We start from the raw sequence: 22,911 nt of genomic DNA, 5'->3' as shown, positions 1-22,911 counted from the left end.
AGGTACAGTGGAATCCTAACTTCACTGATGTCAGTGGAAATGTTTCCACCTATTCTGATAGTAAGATTTTCTTCCACCTACTTTATTATATCAATTGCTTTAGTTAGTTTCCCCCCTCTATTTTTCCTATGAATTACAAAAAAAAAAGCATTCTTTTGACAGAGCAGCATATATGTTTGTATATATAGAAGCATGCAGTTCTGCATTTATGCAATGACAGTTACATTTGCGTAACTGTGGCGTTTTCATGTTTTCATCACTCTCATCTTTATGAAAGAAATGTTTTTTTTTTCTTCTCTTCGGTTGCACAACCTCTGCACAAAAGCAGAATTCTCAAACATGCTTCTTGCTCTGCTATTTCTTCTAAATATCAACCTACTTTTTTGTAGCAAGAACAGTGACCCTGCCTGCAGTCAGCATGCTGATAGCATAAGAAGTGTTCGGTAGCCAGTTTTGTGGCTTGCTTCTCTCATGACACCAAATCTGATAAGAAAGTTTTGATAAGAGCTGGAACAATAGCAAAATAGGGATCTATCAAGTTACTGCTTTCCTACTTTCCACTATTTTTAAACTTTCTAGTTTTTCTCTCCAGACTGTCTACCACAACACAAGTATTTTTCCCGTCTCTTGGCAATTACCGTTATATCTGCAACTTATAAAAGGAAAAAAATCCTCATAAAAGTGTGAATCATCTTTGAATGTAAAGTTACAGGTGCAATTTATTGTTACTGCATCTGTAGAAATGGACATCTGGTCAACAACTGGTACCTTAACAACTGTGTATTGTGGTCTATTCAACTACAAAAAGGGAACAATAATATTTATAGGTCATTTTGAAAGGTAAGGTGCTTTGAGACCTGTGCTGACAGACTCTACTGATACATGCAGTACAGACCTTTGGTTTGAAAATTGGCCAAAAAAAGAAAAAGCCCAAATCTGTGTGTATTAAAATAGATGGAAAACCTCCCCTTGACTTCAGTGGTGCTGATCATGGCCCATGCAACTTCTGTGAAGTTACACGGTGAAACTGTTGTGAACCTGGGAACGGAAGCCTAAGATCCTTTAACTTGCAAACCTCTGTCGTATGCTTAAATAGGTGGTAAAGTAGGGGCTTCCTTAAGATTCTTCTTAAAACTTCAGGGAATTTCTAATTCAGCAGTTCTTAAATATTTTTCATATTTTGTGAAATTTAGCTCCCAAAATTAGAGCCATTTTTAAGGAAAAAAACCTCTCGTTGTGCAATACCCTTGTTTTTTATGTCCAAGCAGTTTTAACAAAATTAAGACACGTAGCAGCAGCATGAAAACAAACTTGCATACTGTTTTGACATGTGCATCTCATGGAAGGATTGCTAATTGGTGAAAATGCCAATCATTACAGAAAGTGATTCATTCTTAGGAGTGGATGATATCTACTGATGCCACATGGCATAGAATCAATGGTGTGGGAACAGTCATGACCAATATTTAAAGTATTTGGGAGAGATTTCAGTCTTTAAAATAGGTCTCCCACAGAAAGAATTGCACTTTAACCCTGTAAGCACAGAAAAGGGAGAATTGCTTTTTAGGGGAACACTAGAGTCAAGAAAAATAAGAAATTGCTGAAGGAAAAAAAAAATCTATCTGTATTTTTAATTTTGGTAAAAAGGAAAAATAGTGCTTCTCACCCACTCCATGCTCACATAGTGGTGCTGGGGAATGAACAGTGACAGCTATCATGGGAGTGATCTGGTCTGAGCATTTTAAGTGCTCAGTTGTTTCCTGACAGCTAGGGTAGGTGGGTTTTACTAAAGCCCTGCACTGGGGAGTGGGCTGGTGCTGCCTCAGGGGACACGTAGCCACGGGGCACACATAGCCACGGGGCACAGCTGCTGGGGTTTTGCTAGCTGCCTGTGCTGTGCTGAGAGAGGGTGGAAAAGGGAGTGGCTGAGCTGTACCTCTATTCTGCCGCTTTCTTTCTAGATACTTCCCCAATGTTCCTCTGTGCCCTCAGCAGTGAAAGATCTTACTATGTATCTTATAAAAATAGATAGTCTTGCCTGTTATTTCCTCCCAAGACTGGAGGCATACCTTACCTCAATATCTGAAAAGCTGTCAGCTCTGTGAGCCAGGACATTGTTTTGTTTATGAAATGCCAAAGTTCATTCTTCTGATTTGTCACTTATTCTCTAGATGCAATGATCTACTTAGTACTGCTGTCAGAGGTCCAACTGCAGCTTCTGCAGGCTTCTCCTGCTAGCTGTTCCATTAGCTAGCTTGGGCTCTGGTGGCAATGCAACGGCAGGAGCAGCATGGCTTGGCGTGGGCCAATTGTTAGAGAATTTACTGAGTTTTCAGGAAAGGCGTTGCACTGCTAGAAGCAAAAACAGGCAAGAGTTGTCATAGTCATTAGTCAGATTTAATAAGATACAGAACATGCTCTCATCTGTTGGGAACAAAGAGCAAGTTTCATTAACAGGACATTATCAAATGCTTATGAAAATCAGAAAGTAGACTTCCATTCACACGAGGCTATCAATTTGCCTTCTCCAGTGACTTAGTCACAGCCTGTTGGTATTATAGCTTACAATTTCCTAAGCAGTGGCTGTGCTGGTGGTATATTTAAGTGAAGAATGAGAAACCTTGAGAGACTTGCACTTGAATTGTGAAGAACAACATCTTTTAAAAGTCTCTAAACAAAATATAAGCTATTAAATGTGTTGCAGCAATGAAGTGCTGATTTGCAAATGGAGGACAACTCAGTGCTTTTGTCAGGGGGGAAAAAAAAAGGCAAGGATTTCAGCTACTTTGGAGTTTCACAGATTATCAAGAGGCAATTTTGTTAATGGGGCAGTGGGCAGCACTTCTCCTTTTCTTGCTGTATCAAAACAACCATTGCAGAGAAAGGCATTTTATTCTCTGCCATGGAGATTTCTCTAGGTACTGGAGAAAATACCACAGCAGGCTTTTCTGAATCATAAGTTTGCTGGCTTGCGATTTTCAGGCTCAAGGTGAAGAGCTACATTTAAATATGTGATACTGTATTTCTCCCCTTATAGATTAGTTCAAAACACAGCAATTGGTCCTTGTGGGGAAGAACAGGGATAATAATGTGGTGGTAGACTGTGTGTAATTATGGAAATCGCCTTACCACAGTAGATGGAGAGGTTTTAAATGTCTGAGTTAGGAGTTTTATTATATTATGTATGGCTTAACTGATATTTATGAAAAGGGTTGTGCTTGGTTTTTGCGTATATCTGATTCATGTCAGCACACAATCATATATGAAGAAGTTTAAAAATACAGATTGTACTATGTGTGTATGTATGGTAAAATCTGTATGTAGATCTTAAAACCAGTCATGAGGCATCTCTGAAGTCTGTTGAAAATGCTGTGCTAATGGTTCAACTGAGAAAACAGATGATTCCAGTAAAAACAATGAATCTGTGGAAATAATATGTGTTGATTCATGGAGATCTTTCAACTTACAGATTGGAGGTCATCAAAATAGTTTCTTCTCTGCAGGTGGTGTTATGAAATAACGGTTGACATGCAAAAATTTAGTTCAACCAAAAAAACCCTGTAGGATAATTAAAAGGAAAGGATCTTAGATTTTATTTTTTTTTTTTAACCAGGCTACTAAAGAAGCATGACTTACGATGTTTATCAGTTTCAACTCTCCAGATTTTATTAGACTCCCTTCAGGCTTTTCAGAGAAAAATTATTGCCCATAGATGATGGTTGAAAGAGTCTTATGGAGGCTGAAAATATTAAATATGGTATCAAGTAGTTGTGTTGCAATCTATCAGTTTTAGCAGCAATTTATTAATTAACCCATGGTCAGGTATTCTAGGCCCAAAGGATTCTGAAAAGATGATGGGTTTTACAAGTATGTTTCTAGAGGATTAGTATTTATTGGAAGCCTACTACAACTACAAAATATTAGACAAGTGCTTATAGATGGTAGAATGGCAGCTCAAAACCATCTACTTACAACAAAGCTCATTTTTTTTATTGCCTACAGATATAAGGGGATCTAAAATTATGTTAGGAGTCACATCAATTCCATTCATTCCAAGGGCCTTATTTTGGATTTACTTTTTCATTGGGTGGTTTGTTGTTTTATTGACACTAATACAAGGTGGCAGTGAACGTGTGTGCTATTTTTGCATGTAATTCATCTATATACTTTTCCTGTAAGCTATCTTCACAACAATTTGTGTAACTGTAGTTTTAAAATAAAACATCAAATAAGCAGCATAAACACAGAACAAAGAAAAGAAGTCACCTCTATGCTCAGATAACACAACTTTTACAAATGTAATTAATGCATAGTCTAAGGGGACTAGCTGAAATTCTGTGCAGAATCATTATACCCCCTGACCTTCCAAGCTCTCTATTTACTGTGAAATTTGTTGCTAGAAGATTTTTCTCTCTCCTCGTTTGCTTCCATTTCCCTGAAATGTGTGCATTCTAGCAGCAGCCATCAAAACTGCAGGCATTAAGACACAGGCTACAGAAACATAAGAATCCAATAATCTCCTGACTGTGTGTGATAGATCATAGCTCCTTAGAATTAGTCTTGAGCATTGTTTGATAGTTACAGTTTTGCACACAGTAGCTCTGAAAAATGTTCATTGCTGAGGAGCTTACACCCACCTCTATAAGCAACTAGAATCCAAATTAATGATAATGAGAATTGTTCACACATCAGAAGGAGAAAAGAATGCAAGAAAAGTAATTTCTTTCCTGAAGCAGCCTGTCTCCTTGACTCTGTCAGGAGAAGGAACGCATACCTTAGGAAATCAGTCTTCTCTTGTTAATTCCAGCTGAAATATCTCAAAAATGTTTCTTGCAAGTGTTTTGACAGAAAGTACAGAGAAGGATAAGATGCCTGTTCCTCTGGTACTTCAGCTGGAACTAACACAGGAAGGCTTTTAAAAAGAATATAGTGAGGGTGCTCCACAGTCAACATGGGAACTTACCCATTAATATCCAAGTTAAACTTCTGCATCTGAAAAATTTAAAGCAAAACAAAGAGCAGGAAAACCTTGCTGAAAAACAGGAGCCTCTTTAATACATCAAAAATATAAGGACTTAGTTCTTTTCTCCAGTGTCCAAAAGAAAAAGGGTTTACAAAAGCAGGTGCTGACAGCATATAATCTTATGAGAGGAAGTGATCAGGAAAGGCCCCATGCACATCAAATGCAAAGCAAATAAGCATTTTAATTCAATATGTCAAAATTAATTAGAAACAAGATTAAAAAAAACCCCTCACAATCAGATGAAGCATTAGCTTGTTAATGTTAATTCCTGTTCTGTTATTGTTTGTGATAAACTGATTCATAGCTATGTGCTTTGCAGCTGATGAACTGCTCTACAGAATCTGAATTTTCTTCTTATTTACCTCTGAAAGCTTGAGTAGAAAATATCTATCTGTATTGACAAACTCATAGCCATATCTCTCCAGCTGTGGGGAGGGAGGTTTTGGGGGCAAGGTCTTGCTGAGGCTTCTGCTGCAGGAACTTGCCTCCCCACCCTAGGGACCTGCACACCTTTCAGGGAAGGGTTATGGGAGCAGGTCCCAGGTGTATCCGGAGAAAGCATTTGTGATGCATTTGCCCTGAGCTTCCAACCTCATCTGATCCGTGGCTATTTGCTACAGCTTCCTAGCTGTATTTCATAGCATACCTACTTGGTCTTTTCCTGCCATGTGCGCTCAGGAGATAGTCGCTCAGGCTTGGCATTGCTCCTCATGTGCAGTGTAGCTTTCAGATCGCAATTACCTTGCACACAGAGGCAAAGCAAGCATGTGCCTGCTTGCTAGTGAATGTGTAGTCATTTTTGCTCATTTGCATTGATTGGCCCTGCCACTCTGCGCATGAAATCACCTCACAATCTTTCTTTATGCCTTGTGTCAGGTTTGATCTGACCAATTCAGTAGGGATATTACTGTAAACCCCACTGTGTGATGAAGGCATGTTGTACGCTCTTGGAAGAACTGATACATGTCCGGACTGAGTGTGGTAAGGTTTGTTCCAGGAGGTGTTTATTTTGATCAGACATATCTAGTGTTAGGAAAACATTGTAAGTGTATCGTTATTGGAACAGGTAACAGATTATTGTTCCGTGCTGTACAAATGGTGGATATGTAGATAGAGGAAGACTGAGAAAGTGGTCCAAGATGTAATGCTCGTTTTGTAGTTGCACCCATAATGTAAGCATCCAGGTATTTAGGCTTAAAAATAGCATCTAGTTCTTCTATGTGCAAAAGTAAAAGTACCACCACAAATACATGGCTGTCTTGCTGAATCTGTAGCAACAGAGTCTAAAGTAAAAATATAGAGATGTAGATGTATTTATTACTATTAGAAGTTAAAATAAACATGTAATTTTCAGCTATCCTTTATGATCTTGGAAATATTGGACTATGCATCTTCATCAATAAAATGAGCAGAGTTGGCATTTTACTCTGTTAAGAATAAACTGCAAGTCACCTGAATTATTAGCCACAAATCTCCTTAGGTTCCTAATCATATCCCTATGCATGCTAAGAAGCAACCTAGATTGGGAAGAGAGACATCAAAGAAGTAGACACCTTATATCACTGTAATTTGGAGAGGGTTGTGGAGCTATTTCATTTCTGCCTTATTTCCTAAAGTGACATGATAAGTTCGGTGTCCTTGTACCATCCCTAAGTCATTGAGACAGCAGTGAACTCAACCAAAAAATCTCAGCTGCCAGGTGAGTTACTGGCCATTTTTTTACATAATAGCATAGGTGTTAAAACACTGATCTGGGAAGTGAAAGATCAGGATTTTTGGTTCCTCTTAGCCCAAGAGGGTTTGAATCAACTGTTTCTATTTCCTAAAAGAATATCCTAGCAGGCAAGATACAGACCAGCCTGTGTTGAGGCCATGCTTTCTCTATTGAATCCTGCTGCTGAGGCTGCACCACTGTGTAAGTCAGAATGCAAGTGGGGGAAATGACAGTTGAAAAAAATTATATTCAATATAGACCTCATATGTATACATATATATTTCTTTCATATTATTCTTTCCTTATATTTTATGATTTAAGTTGTTATTGTATTGAATATCACAGATAATTAAACATAAGCCCTGTCTCTTTATATTGCCTCTTTAAATTTGTGTAGCAACCTGTGGAACAATCAGATCCAGGGTTGCTTTATCTGCATTTTCATGGATCATTAACAAATAGCATTTTCTGCATAGGACAAAGTATAGGTCTCTAGTTTAGCTAGAAGGACCAGGCCCTAAAGACCAATCACGTCGTTTTTCACTCCAGTTCTGACACTGACAATTGGCCATGATACAAAGTATCAATAGCAGTTTAACTATGTCTTAGCAGACTGTATATAGGTATTTTTTACATCTGAGTTTTAATTAAATGTGAATGAACCTGATACGCACTCATTTGTGCAGCAAGTGTAATCATATTTTATGCATTTGAAACTTTTGGATGCCTGCAGTACATGAAAAGCACTTTATGGGTACTTGCATTATTGCATATTTCATTATAATGTAATTCTATATTAGATATTCTATTTATGCAGAATCCAAAAATAGTTTGTGCTGTGTAGCAATGCAAATTTCAGTGAATAATCCACAAAGAATTTCAAAGCCTTAACCATTTGTGACATGCACTATTCTGTATCTTTAATGAGGACTCAACCTTTGAATAAATCATACTGGGCTTTTTATAAGTAAAAACCATTTCTGTGCTTCCCCATTAAAGAATGGTCTATCACTTCTTATCTTAATCACATTGAAAATATTAGGGCTTATCATTACTGTTCAAAATTCCTCAAACTGGTTTTAGATGTTCTGTCAAGTTAAAGTGTAAATCAGGTTTCTGTACTCTAAGGCTGTGCTCCCCTCTTCCCACCTGGCAGCTGATCACTGGAGAATGAGAAAGCATAAGCAATTTCATGATCAAGGCTATGTAGGATAGTATAATAGCTGAGGAAAAATCCACTTTCCCCATACTTTCTTCTCAAGGAATCCAACTTAAATCAACACAGAATGGAGGGAATTTCTTTCCCACTAGTTTGGGGAAACAGTGGACATGAATAGGGATGCTTTGTTTTACCTAGTGTAATTGTGACTCTTAAGACACTGAAGCCAAAGATGTGTATAGTGAAAGGCTTGAAGGCTGTATGCATTGGCAGCTTCTCTGGTGTAAACTAAGACTAATGGACTATGCTTAAGTTAATGATATTACGCTCGTAACAATCGCAGTTCAACTCATCTCTGAGTTTAGCCCACACGTCCTTAGCAGTGTACCAAACACAAAATGAAACAAGGAAGGAACCTCTTCTTGAACTACTTATAGACATTGCAAAGCTGGGACTTTGTTCTTTAAAATAGGTAGTACTGAGCGGAAGTTTGGCTAATGAGGATGTAATAAATAACAATTTACTGTTTAAAATTTCAAGATTATGCTCAATGTTAGTGGGTTACTTTAAGAAATTCCATATTTCAAAGAGTGTAGAGAAACGTTTCATTTTTCAACCTGTTTTCCCTACTTCTGCATCCAAAATTAAATATTTAAAGTACCATAAAGCAATAAAGAATCGGTTCAGAAAATCACCACGTTGCTTTTAGCAGATTGAATAAAAGACCCCCTATAAATTTCTAATGAACAGATAGCAAAATGCTCAAAGTCCATCAGCACTGGCTAGGAACTTTATAGAGCCTGAGTGAGATTTTACCATTCATAGCACAACTGTGTTCTCAGTACATAATTACATGGAAGACCAAAAAAAAAAAAAATCTGTAAAAATTGTCTGTATAAATAATACATCCTTTGCAATAATTTTTAAATAAATATTTAACAGATTAAAACTTTTTTCATTAGGTATAATAACACAAGTTAAAAAGAAACTTGATGAAATTCATCGGACCAAAATACTTGTTCTATTCCTTCATGTAATTAAGTATGCATTTCCTAACCTTCCGTGACAGTATTTCTTGCTTTTTGAAATAGCGTCTCCAGGACATCGAACCCACAAAATTTTGGTACTATTTTCTTGATCTTTTAGGTAAACTATATACACTTTGTCAAAGTTACTATTTTACAGTCTATCATTATTTCTCTCCCTCTGCGCACCTATATGACCAAGTGTGACCAAGCCACAAAGGAAGCATCTGAGAACGTTCTGTGCTGCCACTTATTCCTTTACTGTTCACCTTTAGGAATGATTCTGCTCCTTTTTCTGAAAGTAGAAATAACAAAGTTCATAAAAATAATTGTGCTGTCCCATTCTGTAGCAGACCAAACCCTCTAAGTCATAACATCTTCCTATGCCCCTCTGTTGCTAAGAATGGAGTAACAGGTTCTACGGTTATGATGCTGGTATTAAGTAGTAGAACTGGTGCCGTGACTGGAACTGCAGCTCACTTTCTTTGTCTGTACGTCAAACTGGATTCTGTTTATAACAACTAGATGCGTACTGATAAAGTTCTAAAAATACTGTCACCAAAATTTCTTCAGCTTCTTGGCCTGTAGGAGGAGATTATGTAAATCTGAATGCTGTATTTACTATGAGTAACTAAGTAGATCACACGGTGCAAAGAAGGTCAGGATGACAAGTTCTGTCAAATAGCCTTCACTGAGAAGCTCACAAACAGATTCAGCTGGAAGGAATGGTGCTAGCTTTACAGAAAAAAAAACCCTGCTAGGATGACTTGAATCTACAGAAATCAAGAGGCTCCTGAGTTCTAGGTCTATATTTACGAAAAATAAAAGGCCACAGCCTTGATTTTGAGAAGTGCTCTGCTGATTTTTTAGGCATCTAAATTAAGAGACTGTGTTCCTATGGGCACTATACTCTGACTTCCATTGTACTTGAAGCTTGTAGCATAGTGTAAGATGAAAGGTAGCCTTTGGCTCCCCTGTTTGGGACTTTTGTGTTCTCTAACAATAGTTAAATGAGCTCATAAGATGTGATGATCATCTGCAGTGCCTCATGCAAACTTGTAGTCAGCTCTAAATCAGTATTTTCATTCTTCTGATTTATTCTCTTCACCTTCCCTTAGCATCCCCTTGAAAAGAAGTGCTGAATTAAGAACGGGTACTAAGATTGGTTGATTCACAATATATTTGAATGTGTGATGATGCACGTGTTCTAGTGAATCAGGCACCTATTTCAATATCAGAAAATAGAAAAAGGCTCTTGAGTTTCTCTGCTGCCAAGAATTGCATTATTTGGAATCACTGATTGCTAGAGTGTTCCTAAAATTAAAGGCAAACAATTTTTTTTCCTCACACATTTGCACGTTTGCCTCAGCCTTATTGGTGGCTCTGTGTTAGTATGTACTAAAGTACTTTTAACTCAACTCAAAACTATCGTAGCCAACACAAACTAAGGATACCAACAGTGCTTTTTCCAGAGCAACCGCTTAAAATGGGTAGAATGCCAATATACAGACTAAGCTTCCAAATAAGACCTGTATTGAAGGCCTCATCCATGCCCACTGAAGGCACTGGAACATGTCAGTGACTTTAAGGGTTTTGCATCCAGATATTTGCCTTCTGTGAAAGAGTTCAATTCAAGAATGCTTTCTAATGGAAAATCATTAACGTGCCCTTTGGCATTCCTGGTAATAACCTTAATCATACTGAATTCCTTTAGTCTCACAGCTTTTACAGGAATACCACTGTAATTTAACATTAACAACAGACCCTTACTAGGAAGTATTACCAATTTCTTGCTTAGATGATGTTATAATTAGCAATATCTTGCTGTGACAATTGCTGCTGTAAAAGAAGTGCCATTTATAGATGGTATTACATATGCAGCATGTGCTGCATGCACGTCCAAGCATTCTGATATGTGCTAAGTGACTGGAAAGGCAACAGTGAAAGATATACATACAGAAGAACATTTAAAAACACTTTAGATGTAATGCAAAGTAACTTTTTGCACACACAGCGCTGTAAATGAAATAAGAGACTTGAAAGAAGATTTTAAGTTATGCTTGATTCAATCTGTGTTGTAAGCTTCTGGTACTCTTATATCATACTTAGGTCTCCCGTGTGCTGTTAAGTATTGTCAGCCCACAAACTACAATTTCATGCTTGAGTGGACTAATATAAGCCTAGGCTCCTGCTTTTTTGTACATTCAGACTACAGTATGCTGTAATAATAAAGCGAGAAGGGGAGGAAAAAATAAAGCAAAATAAAAAACTGTCACACAGAATAATAATTAATACTTATCAGTAAAATCAGATACTAAGATGGCTTGAGCTAGATTTGTTGAAGTCAATAAACTGAGTCCATTTACTTCATTAAGCTTTAGATTAACTCCTTCAAGTTCTGTATTTTGATTTGAGAGGTACTGTAACACATAGCTGTGCAGGTAGAAGTAAGCTGCAGAACTGGATGGTGTCTTTTTAAACGTAGCAGTTTTTCTGGTTGTGTCTCTTATCCATGCCAGAACATTTGGCTTTTGGTCAATAGCTATTAATATAGCACCTCTGTATAAAATACGCCTATAAGAGGATTCCTCTGTACTTAGTTCTGTCTTGGTAGCATATGTGCTGAATTTCTCTTATACTGATGTGTAAATCTTGATGCTGTCTAGTTTTAACAGGCTACAGCTGTATATGGTGGCTCCATACAGCTGAAAATAATGTTAAGAGAAAAAACAAAAACAGTTCTGCAAGCTATGTTCTCTTGGTGGGACTTGTAAGCATCTACCGGTCTGCTGAATAGCTTCAGAAATGGCCCTTGGTAAATCTGGGAGGAATGGCTTGGATATTTCAGCTCTCAGGTGCAGTGCAAAGGTTCCTCAGGTCAGGGGTGACTGACTACTCACCCACAAGCAGAGATGAAGCATGTCGTGGTGCTTTGCAGAGAAAGGGGCTTCTTTAATGCTAGCTGCTAAAACATACTGAAGGAATTAGTCATACCAGTCAAAATTTTTCAGGTGTGTTATCTCTGTGTTCAAAGTGCAGGTTTGCCAAAATAAAAAAAGTCAGTTTCAGCAGCCTTGTAGACAGAAGCTTTATCTGTTTCCTGCCCCCTTCCCCTGTACTCCCCGGCTCTGGCAAACCATGTGGAAGGCACATTAACAGTCTCTGCTGAGAGCCTTGCAAAAGCCAGATTTCTTAGGGCTCCAGAGGCTCCAGTTCCACTTCTCTACTCTTTTGTCAACTTTGATCTACTTGGTGGGCTGCCAGACTCCTATGCAGTTGATGAGCCTCAGAAATACTTAAAAAAAATTAAAAAAAAAAAAAAATTGACTTTTAAAATGATCTTTGGAGTTGTTTTGTACTGGAAAGATTAACATGTTATATTTCTTCTATGAACAACTTTATTTTTTAAATTTTAGAACTCCTTGTGGGATGAGGATTGTAGTTTCTAGCTATTGCAGATTTTAATGCATTTTAATATAATTTTACATGAAAGAAAGCAACATAGTTGCATAAAGACCCATGAATTTATATTGGGGACACTGGGGCCTGTGAAACAGTCTTTATGTTCAGTTGTAGTCCTTGTTATCAGAAATTGAGAGAACCCCTTGAACAGCACAAACAAAAGGTACGCTACGTCAAATGAGCTAGGATGTTAAATAGAAAAGTTTGTGATTCTACACTGAGTTGTCTAGAAAAAGCTGCAGGCCAGGTTCTGCCTTAGGATCCATGCAAAACTCTTAGAAAAAATCAATGACCATTTGACACAAAGAACAGAAAATAGAACCTGGCCCAGCATGTCTCCGATGGATGACAGCAAGGATTTGATAACAGCTTACAAAACGTGGGTTGTGTTGTGTGTTTTTTTTTTTTTTTTTTTTTACTGTGAATCTCTTTTCACATCAAAGCACTTCCCTTTTCTCAATTGCAATAATAATTTCATGCTTTCCTTCTCTGCTTGTCCCATGCCTGCGCTGTTTAACCATTATTTTGAACACTGATTTTTCTTAAAATCCCATAGTTTCCCCCACATGTCTGTCTCTTTCTTCCTTTAAAGGCAAAAGCACTGCATACTACTGTGAAGGCTTTAAAGAAATAAAGAAATTTGATATAAGGGCTTTGCTACTAACAAAGTAAAACCTTTGGCAAAAAAAGTCCTTCTCCAGAACGACTTAGGTTGTGGGGTTTTTTTTTGTGGTTTTTTTTTTTTTTGGTCTTGTTTTGTTTTAAACATGTAGATAGACCTTTCTGCAATGTACTGAATCCTAGTGTCAAGATGAAAAATCTAAATAGTAAAAATTTCAAACTTTATCTCCTTTTGATTATATTTTGTGGAACTAAAATTCCTGCAGCTCCCTTCTTCCTTTCAGGATCATGGTGGGAAAAGGATGGATTCAAAGATTTATATTTTGCAATAAAAATATCAGAAACTATCACAAATAATGTTTACTTATGTCTCTATGCAATGGAAAGGGTGAAAAGGATCATATGTCAAATATTGTAAAAGAACCAGAGACTTTCCATTTAACACTTTGTATTTAACTTCGCGTTCATAGTTGTTATTTAACTCAATTTTAGTATTTTTTTTTTCTTGTAAAAATACTTGGACAGGAATGAGATTTTCAAATAATTGACATGAGAGAAACTTTACAAATGAGAATGATTTTACTTGCATATTCAGCCTGGAATTGTTTAAGAATTATTTATCCAGGTTTTGTTTCTGTGAATGGAGAACAAATGGAGGTCACTTATTATTCTGCTTAATCATTAGCTATGTTTATTTATTAGGTTAATTTGCAGAGTTTCAACAATCTTGCGTCCTTGGAAAGGGTCAGGAAATAGCACCAAATCAGATATACTGATTGTCTGTGCTGTAAAAAGAACAATGAGTTTTTCTAGATCACGTGCTTTGAAAATGTGTTGCTGGAATGAGTTTTGAATGAAGTTCAGGCAATTGTTGCTAATGATAAAATACCTTCTGGGGACCCTGTACCGCTCAAGTTTGCAGTGTTTGAGAAAGCCTTATGATACAGTCAACTGCTCTTCTGTCAGTGTCACGTTCATGTTATGGTATCCACTCTAATCCATTTACTAAGATTTGTGCTTTCCTCTCAGTTTTTATTATGACCTCCTTGTAACACCTGCAAAACTGATTCTTGTGCTTAATTGGCATATCTATGCTATGATGTCTACCTTTCCTGCTAGCCAGTTCTACGTTACTGTTTGTGTGGTACCTGAATTTTCTCACATTGCATTATCTGATGATGCTTTGATTCATAATTAGACTGAAGTCGCTCTGAGATAAGATTCTTTTCGCTGTTTGAAAACTGTCTAGCAAAATGAGGTTCTGGTCTGAAACTAGGACACTGTGCTATTTTGCTGTTGTCACCAAAGTGATAAAGTATACCAAATCAGAATATTAGTAATTAAGCAACCTTTCATTCTCCAGTAGGTAAAAGAAAGTGGTGTGCACGTGCATGCTTACAGCCTCTTGTCTTTTCCTTCCAAAGACGTCTGTCTCTGGCATGAGTGGCAAGTCATCCCATAAGGAAAATTCAGCTGAAGACCACAAAATGCTGAATTTTTCTTTGATTGTCAGTTTACCCTAGAATACACTTTTTCTTTTAGTAGCTTTTCCATTTTCTCACAGGTACAGAATAGTACTTATCTTACTTCATAGGCAGCCATTATGTCTGTTTTATCCATGTACAGAGGACAGGAGAAATAAAATGGTAGGTGCCCTGATGAGTTAAGGAGGATAAACTTTTGAAGTCTACAAATAACGCAATTCCTTTTGGCTGATTGATTTCAGGTAAGTGCAAAGGACACAAACAACCTTTTTTTAAACTGAAAGGAATGCATCTGAATGATGGATAACCACAGTTCAAGTAGAAACACTTTTAGAAGTTGCTCTATGGAGAACTGGCTCACTCTGTCTCAGACTCCAGCTTCTATTCACTGTAAATGAATGTTAGTTCCTCAGATTGAAAAGAAATCTGTAAAGAAGGAGAAAGCTCTTCTCCTCCTACTCTATTCATGGCAGCGTGCATGTGAGCTGCTCGAAAAGCAAAGCTCTGCAAGTTAGCTACATTGCTGTTTGGTACCTTGGAGCAGGATCAAGGATGCAGTAGGCCTGTTATTGCAATACCCATAGTAGCCAGCTAACAACAATCATTGTATCTCTCTTGCTCCCTCTCACCCCTCGCGTGTGCCAGAGATAGGAAGCATTAGTGCTCTGGTCATGTTGCTTAGTCTTGGAGGACCACATCACATGCAATCTCATCCTCACCCCATTGCCAGAAAAAAAATGACTGGACTTGGCTGCAGGTGCGCCCAAGGCCTGTGTCTTGCAATTTAACACGTATTAAGTATTCGAAGAAACTTACTGTGCATTTGAAGTCTTTGTCCCTCTTCCTTCCCTTCTTTGTTTCTTCTATTGTCATCTTGCATATGTTTTCCTGTTACACAGTAACTATTTTTTCTCCATGCATGTTTCAGTGTGTATTATTAAAGTACATACCCTGCAACATAAAGTAGGCTTCTCCTTACGAAGACAGTGAGCATTTATGGATGGAAACATCTTAGCACATACATTATGCTCTGTTTTTTTCATCTTCAGTTGCAGTTATTTTTGCACTTTTGTGTTTTAGTGCAGCAATCCCAAATTCTTCCTTCTCCTCTCAGTATACAGCATGAGAAGCTGGGAGAACAGTGTAGTCCTCTTCCTGACTGATGCTACAGAACAGCCAGCGAGAGCAGAGATGCCCCCACATGAGGAAGCGAGAATTATATGGATACAGAGACAGAAAGAAGCCTTAGTGGACAAAAAGCCTTGGATAAGTTCATGGTAAACCAGAAACAATTGCAGGAGTTTAGTCTAAAGTAGCTGGAAAAACAGGTGAAGATTGTTTGCAAGACACTTTTATTATAGTAATTTTACCTTCATTTTTAGTGGTAGATTGTGACTGGGAATACAGGCCTATGTAGAGGAGGAATTCTAACTCTAGTCAGGTACACAGTGTCTTGGGACTAGGCAGGCAAAACCCAGCGATATTTGCTGGAGTAAGCAAGTAAAGAGGTTTGGGACTGAGAAGAGTTAAAAGCAAATTGCTACTAGCTGGGAGCAAAGTTGTTATTTTGTTGTGGGATGCTCTGGAACGCGACAACTTTCCTCACCATTTGATTGAGCTCTGCCCTTATATATGCAGGTTCTTGCCCTTGTAGGATGAAATTTCTACCTACTTATTAATTTGTTAGCTAAACTTGGCTACATCTGCCTTGAAAAAACACAACCAACAATATCAAGCTATGTGTATAGTGCTGGATTATAGATCTTGGGTTTTTTCCCTGATAAATTCTTGAAATACTTTTTTTTTTTTTTTATTCCCTCACTTTTCCACTAGCCTTAAGTAGGATATTACAGCTTCAAATGGTAATGTCAAAACAAAGAAGTTGAAATAAATTCGCTGGAATATTGTCAGATACCAAGTATTTTATTTTGCGGTTTCCTTGTTTAAGTTATTGAGATGAAAATCCAAGAGGATACCTCTGGTACATAAATGATCTCTTCTTCACTTTTATTATTCCAATATTAACATTTCTTAGCCTAGATTTTAGGGAACAGTATGTTTTTCTTATGTGTCAATACCTGATTCAAAGATACCTGCTTAAAGAAAACAGCCCTTACTGAACCTACCTGGCTCTGGATCAGGCTCCTACTGTTTCTTTCAGAATAATAATAAAATTTGATTCTCAAATAGAATTTCAGGGTATTTTGTATAGTTCTACCCTAGTGTGGCACATTGCCATTGCCTAAGACCACTGAACTAAGTGGAAATCATTCATAAGGACAGCAAGGAACAGCACAACTTTTTGATTTCCTCAGTGATATTTCCTACCTCTTGCTTTTCCCTTGTGAAATAAGATGTTATTGCCAGAAGAGTGGGTAGGTTTGTGTTAATGCCTAAAAGCAAATGTCAAACTATAGAAATGTCAGAGTCTTGTATGCTTTCGAAGCATATAACCAGATAGATTATTATTTTGCTGTATCTTTTCTTTGAAAACTTTATATTGCATAATCCTCTCTGCAGTCTTGTATTGGGCACAAATACTGTGCTACATGACAATTTCTTCTTCTAAATCTAGCGGCACAGCTTTGCAACATTAGGCAGGGAAAGGCAAAAGAAAGTTTGGGTGGATAATTTCTCTCTCCCTGAAAAGAATGTCTTTCAGAAATAGTCATACCAAAGAAATGCTTAGAGCTGTGAGTCACAGCATTAGTGGGTTGAACCATTATTCTGTGCAGGTATATGGGCATACATTTTCAGGATTAGTAAAATGTAGAAATATTATTTGTAATAAAAAATATTTTAGGATAATGGCAGGGCTATAATCTCTGAAAATCTCAATTCCAAAGAGAGATTATGACTTGACTGGAAGAGAGATTGACACTTATGAATAAATTTGTTCTTTTTAAGAATATTTAAAAAAAAATCACTTTAAAATATTTCCTTGAAATGCAAAAGACACAGAAACCAGACTTTCTAGAATAAAACATCAGACACACATATTCAAGATCTTTACCATACAGATAACCTCTGAGAAGTGTGGTGCTTCTGGTGCGTGCTACCATCCTTTCATTTTGCATGTGCTGTTGTCTGACTGTTTCATATTGATTTCTCTTTCCCTTCTGCCTTTGTCCCTTGTTTTCTAGCTCTACCCTTGTTGTCTCTTTCATGTCTTTTTTAGACTTATGCCTCTGTCCTGTTCTTGCCTTCCACATTTTTTGCTTTTTTTTTTTCCTTCAGAGCAATTTTTTTTTAATCCTGTTCATCTGTTCCTTCTGACTTACAGTTTCTAAGATATACCACAACCACAGGCTATTCCTTCTGAGAAAGAAGTGGGACTGGGTGGTAGTTAAAGCCAGTTATGCCGGTACTCAGCATTAACGTTTAAACATTTTCCTCTTTTACACAGCATTCACCTACTATTTCTAAGTATTCTTGAAGAGTTATCCTAGGAAAACATTTTAATGCTAAGTGCTTTTTGGCCCTTAAAACTACTCTGGTAGATGAGTTAGGGCAATCATTAATTTTTAAACAAAAAGATGGTTTTTTCCATCAAAACTCTCTTTGAAGGATGACTTCACTTGAACTCTTTAAGGAAGCTGTATTCCCAAAGAGTTACATTTTATCAGCTGAAATATTTCATCCTAGTTTGCTGCAGCTGGTATCAGAAAAGCATACATGTAGTCTGAACGTTAATCTCTACTCAGTAGTGCAGTGTAATGGACCAATAAATGTGCTGTTGGCTAATGGAGACTACTGGTAGAGCTCTGCCTGTTCAGCTGCTGAGCCAGTATGCACGGAAATTAGCAGACGAGCTTCTCTTATATTCATTTTATATATCTGTTAAAGGCTTAGGGCATGATTGTTATTGTGGGATCTCACTGATAGCTATGCAAAGCCTTTGCAGAATCAGTTTAAAATGACAATAAATTAGAATGGTAGCTTTTACCATCTGTGCACAGGCATTAGTGACAGCATGGGTGGCAAACTGTGTGTGTTCTACCTTGGCTTTGGGAGGATGTTCTTTTTAAGAATATTTAAAAAAAAACCCACTTAAAATATTTCCTTGAAATGCAAAAGACATGGAAACCAGACTTTCTAGAATAAAGCATCAGACACCCATATTTGAGATTTCTACCATACGTGCCTCAGTAGGAACGTGAATAGAAACACCAAGGCTCAGGAATCCAGGGAATACGAAGTATGAGCTCCAGGGAAGTCCTGGGAGATACATCTTCACAACGGGTGCATCTTTATCCATTTGTAAGAGATATGGGCAAACCAGTGTTGTCTTATTTTTACTTTCTTTTGGGTAGCTACTGCGTTCTGAATATGCAGGCAGGCAGCAGCCATCGGGCTGCTTCAGTCCCTAACCTCCTGGTGTCTCAAACACAGAATTTACACCCTATCTGATTAATAATTGGATTAGTTTTATCCTGGAGTTTAAAAAGTTTAATTTTTTTAAACCTATTTTCTATATATTACTGTAGGGTGGAGCTCCTTAGCTTGTTTTCACTCCCCATAGCCTCAATTAGGAATGTACTACTACTGCACTGCCCAGCTTCTCTAGACCTTCTGTTTCTTTGAACTTTCAAAATTTCTTCTCCTTACTAAACACATTAAAATAAGTTATGATTTTGTGTTTGTTTTTTTTTAAAGTATAGTCACTTTTGGATTCTTAAATATTTTGAAGGTGCCAGTTGTAATGCAACTATCATCTATGGCTTATAACAGAAAAGGATACTTGTGGTCAAAGCCATACCATATTCTGAACAGCCATGCACTCTCAGCTTTGGTTGTATTTTTATCCAAGTTAGATGCACTCTGCAAAATAAACAAATGAATAAAGTGAAAGCATTTTTATAACATAAATAAAACATGCAGTTCCAATATTAAAAATACATGTCAAACTGAATTACAATTAACTGCACTTTTTTTTTTCTTTTTTAATTTAAAAAGCTTCTTTGGCACACAAATGTCATCTCTGTGTATCAGTCCAGGAGCAAATTGGCTCATATAGCACATTTCTCTTTGCTATATACTCATTGGAAGAGTGCAGCATTTACTTTTATTAATGATTCCAATTTTATTAAGCAGCTGAGAAGCACTATATTCTGCGATCAATAAAATGATATTTCGATTTAATTGCTATTGTGGGATTACTTCAGTTTACTCCTACAAGATCAGATGCTATTTGTGTATGTCTAACAAAATGTTATTCCCAAAGGGATCGTGATACTCTAGTAATTATGGCATTGCTTTCTTTTCTGTGCTTCTTTCCAAGGGGAGAGGAACACGACTTGAGTCAACAAGACTCAAAAAGCTGCTTTCCATTCTGCAAGCTAATTCTGGGGCATGCTGCACAGGTAGATAGATGGACTGTCCTTTTACTCAGGGTCAAAATTTGGAATAATATATTAGAAACAGTCATATGTACAAAGACAGCTAGTTCGGTTGTACTCTAGATATCACATCAGTACTGGCGGAAGAATTAGTGGAGGCTGGAATTAGGAATGGGATTGCCAGTTCTCTAAGGATACTTCGTTATTGTCTTGTCTGTATTTTGCTGAAAGTTAGATTTTTTTTTTTAATGAGAATATTTTTCTTTATGCAATTTTAAACCAATTTATATAATAATTTTTATGTTTTAATGTAATATATTAAAAATTTAATTTCCTGTTATACATTATCATACATGTAAATTGGCTGATGATGATAATGGCAATGCTCTGATCCTCAAAACCATAAGGTCTAGTTCCAAGCCAACCTGTACATGGGAACTTTTCCATTCTTTTCCATTGATTTCACTGAGTTTTGAATAAGGTTATATGGAGACAGAAACCATATTGTAGCTGTTATGATTTTGCTAATGTCAAAGGTGGTCACAGTGAACTTACAAATGCACCAAATAGGCCAAATATTATTCTTAGGATTTGTTTCTTTGTTACTGAATTGAGGATTTTAGCAACTGGGGAGGCTGGAGGGGGGAAGAAAATGGTACTAATCCCTAACTGAGCATCAGAACACTCTTCTAAGCCCTTAATATCTAATCGTGCATTTTGGCAAGATAGATACAGTTTGGGAAAAGGGTTTAAACATTTAAGCAGGAAGTGTGATGGCAGGTGAGGTCTATATGTTGTCAGAACAACAAGAACACTGAAAGAAAGAAGGCAAAGGACTAGGGTGGACAGGTATAGAGATGAGAAAGAGAAGGACAGGCATGGAAATACACATATCGCGGAGTGGGCTGCAGCAAGCAGCCAATGAACGCAGCGCAGAGGAAGGCTAGCTAAAAGCACAGAGCTCTGAAAATGGCCTGTGCGTCCTTGGTTTGACTACTAATGTTTCCAGAAGCCATGGTGGTGTTGGTTAATTCCTCTGTCCAAACTCATTGCATACCTATCTTCCTCTTGCATTCATGTTGCTGTATGAAAGCAGTGGACGAAAAAGTCTACACCAGAGTATAATTCTCCCAGAGTTTCCTGGTCCTGACCTGGACCTTTTATTTCTTGCGCTAGTGTTTAGTGCTGCTTTGCTCCACACCTCCTTTGGTGGCCTGTAACCTCTAGCTCATTTGAGCTCTGTGAGTTTGACACGTGTTGCACCTTCTTTCTCTTGTATATGAGATCTCTGTTGTGTTATCAGCTTTTGCGTTAATGGGAATCTGGGTAGTTATCTGTAGTGCAGCTCCTGCATAAACAGTACAGTCAAGGGATGGCAGGAGATGTTGGCGTGAATGTTTTTGGGCTATTGCAGGTCCTTGGATCCTATGATCTTAAAAAGTAACTTTTCACTTTCCCTACAGTTTAGAGAGGTAGAAGTAGGAGAGACAGTCCACGGCCTCTTCTGGACAACAGTTTTCTGTGGGAAGTGAGAATGCCAATGTTTCTCATCTCTTACTTGGGAATTACCCATATGGAGGTTATTTTCATTAGTCACTTGCAATAAATTCACCAACCAGCTGGCAGATGAAACTGATGGGGAAAATATAAATAATTTCCTTATTACACTAATAAAGATATAGGGATGGTTAAATAAACTACGAACATTAGTTTGACAGAGATGATATTGATAGGTGTTTTGCAGGCTATTTAGTTTTCTCCTGAGATCAATACTACATCTACAATATTTTTCCAAAATGCTTGTAGAAAATATATTCTTACACTGCCTCGATAGAGATTAACATAGCTGAATTTGAGATACATAAACCATCTGAGTAAAATATGCTATTGACTCTTTGTTTATGGGAAATTAGTTAAAAACCCCGCTGCCATAAAAGCTTTTGCCTTTTTTAATAGATCAACTTTGTAACTCTGCTTAGTGAGTATGTATCCTACATTCTGCTTATCAGAGTTAGATTTTGGTGTTTATACTCTGAATGTATGTGATATGCAGGAAACTGCTTTTATTTATTTTTTTTATATTATTTCCTATACAATAATATATATTATCTGTAGTATGTATTATGTAATTCGGTTCTTTCAGAACCGAGTTATGACAATCCATCAACAAATAAATGGATATGAATGAGGCTATTATTTCTTCTGTTTATGCTTATGTTGTGATAGTAATTTGATCCTAAACACATTTAAGGAAAGGCAAGGTAAGGCAGAACTGACACAAAGAAACTGGGAGATGCTTTTGATGGATGAGGTCATGGTGTAGTGAAGTCCAGATGCTAATTGTATATTAAAAGGCTCTACACCTTTTGCTAGGGAAAGAGCCCTGGGTTCCAGGTCTTACAACTTCAACTGGAATTTGCTGTTTTGCTGGAATTTGCTGGTTGAGCCAGTCCAGAATAGAGCAATAAGCATAATCAGAAGTCCAGAAAGAACGATGTACACGGAAGTCTTGACTAAATAAATCAAATTCCTTCAGAGAAGAGAAAATTGAATTTGTGGAAGGGAAGAAAGGACATCAAGATGAAGAGGTAGGAAAGGAAAAGGGTTATGCAGCCATATAGCTGCTATTGCCCCTGACATAGTACTCATGAGGTGGAAGGTGTTTAAGACTTTTTCTGCCCCTAAAAAATCCAGGTCTGGTTACAGATATGGGCTGAGAGGTTTCTACAGCAAGATCCCCTATGTCCTGGTAGTTAGAATGGTCACAGAGGAGATAGACTCAAATCTCTGCAGCAGACCTTGTGGCTTCCCCATTCTGGCTGAGTACTCTGGCTGAGAAGGGTTATTTTTTTATATTACTCTGGCCTAAAGGCTTATTTTCCACTAATTTTGCTGTCTTTTAAAGATCTTATTCTTGAGAAGATATTCCTTTCTTATTTCTGGTATAATCCCCCCCAAAGCTCCAATTAACGGCACTGAGAGTTAGCACGTGGTTTAAAGTTCATCTGGGTGAGAGCTTTAATTGGTGGTGGGAGATACTAGCACTTGATACATTATTTGTCCAGGGATATATGCAAGAAAAAC

At 37.4% G+C, this 22,911-nt stretch overlaps 1 protein-coding gene across 1 annotated transcript in view; it reads right to left on the bottom strand.

The window, feature by feature from the left end:
* Positions 1-22,911, bottom strand: part of SLC9A9 (solute carrier family 9 member A9) — a 211,681-nt gene that overhangs the window by 34,257 nt on the left and 154,513 nt on the right. Inside the window, exon 14 of the mRNA XM_087740326.1 lies at positions 19,230-19,309. Coding sequence (XP_087596452.1) covers positions 19,230-19,309 — 80 coding nt within the window. The remainder of the gene's footprint in view (positions 1-19,229; positions 19,310-22,911) is intronic.

The sequence above is a fragment of the Nipponia nippon genome, unplaced genomic scaffold (assembly GCF_047370975.1).
Source record: "Nipponia nippon isolate SJK-2023a ecotype South Korea unplaced genomic scaffold, ASM4737097v1 scaffold_7, whole genome shotgun sequence".
Classification (NCBI taxonomy): Eukaryota; Metazoa; Chordata; class Aves; order Pelecaniformes; family Threskiornithidae; genus Nipponia; species Nipponia nippon.
Note: the sequence above shows the minus strand (reverse complement) of the source record. Positions and strands in the feature narration are given on the sequence as shown.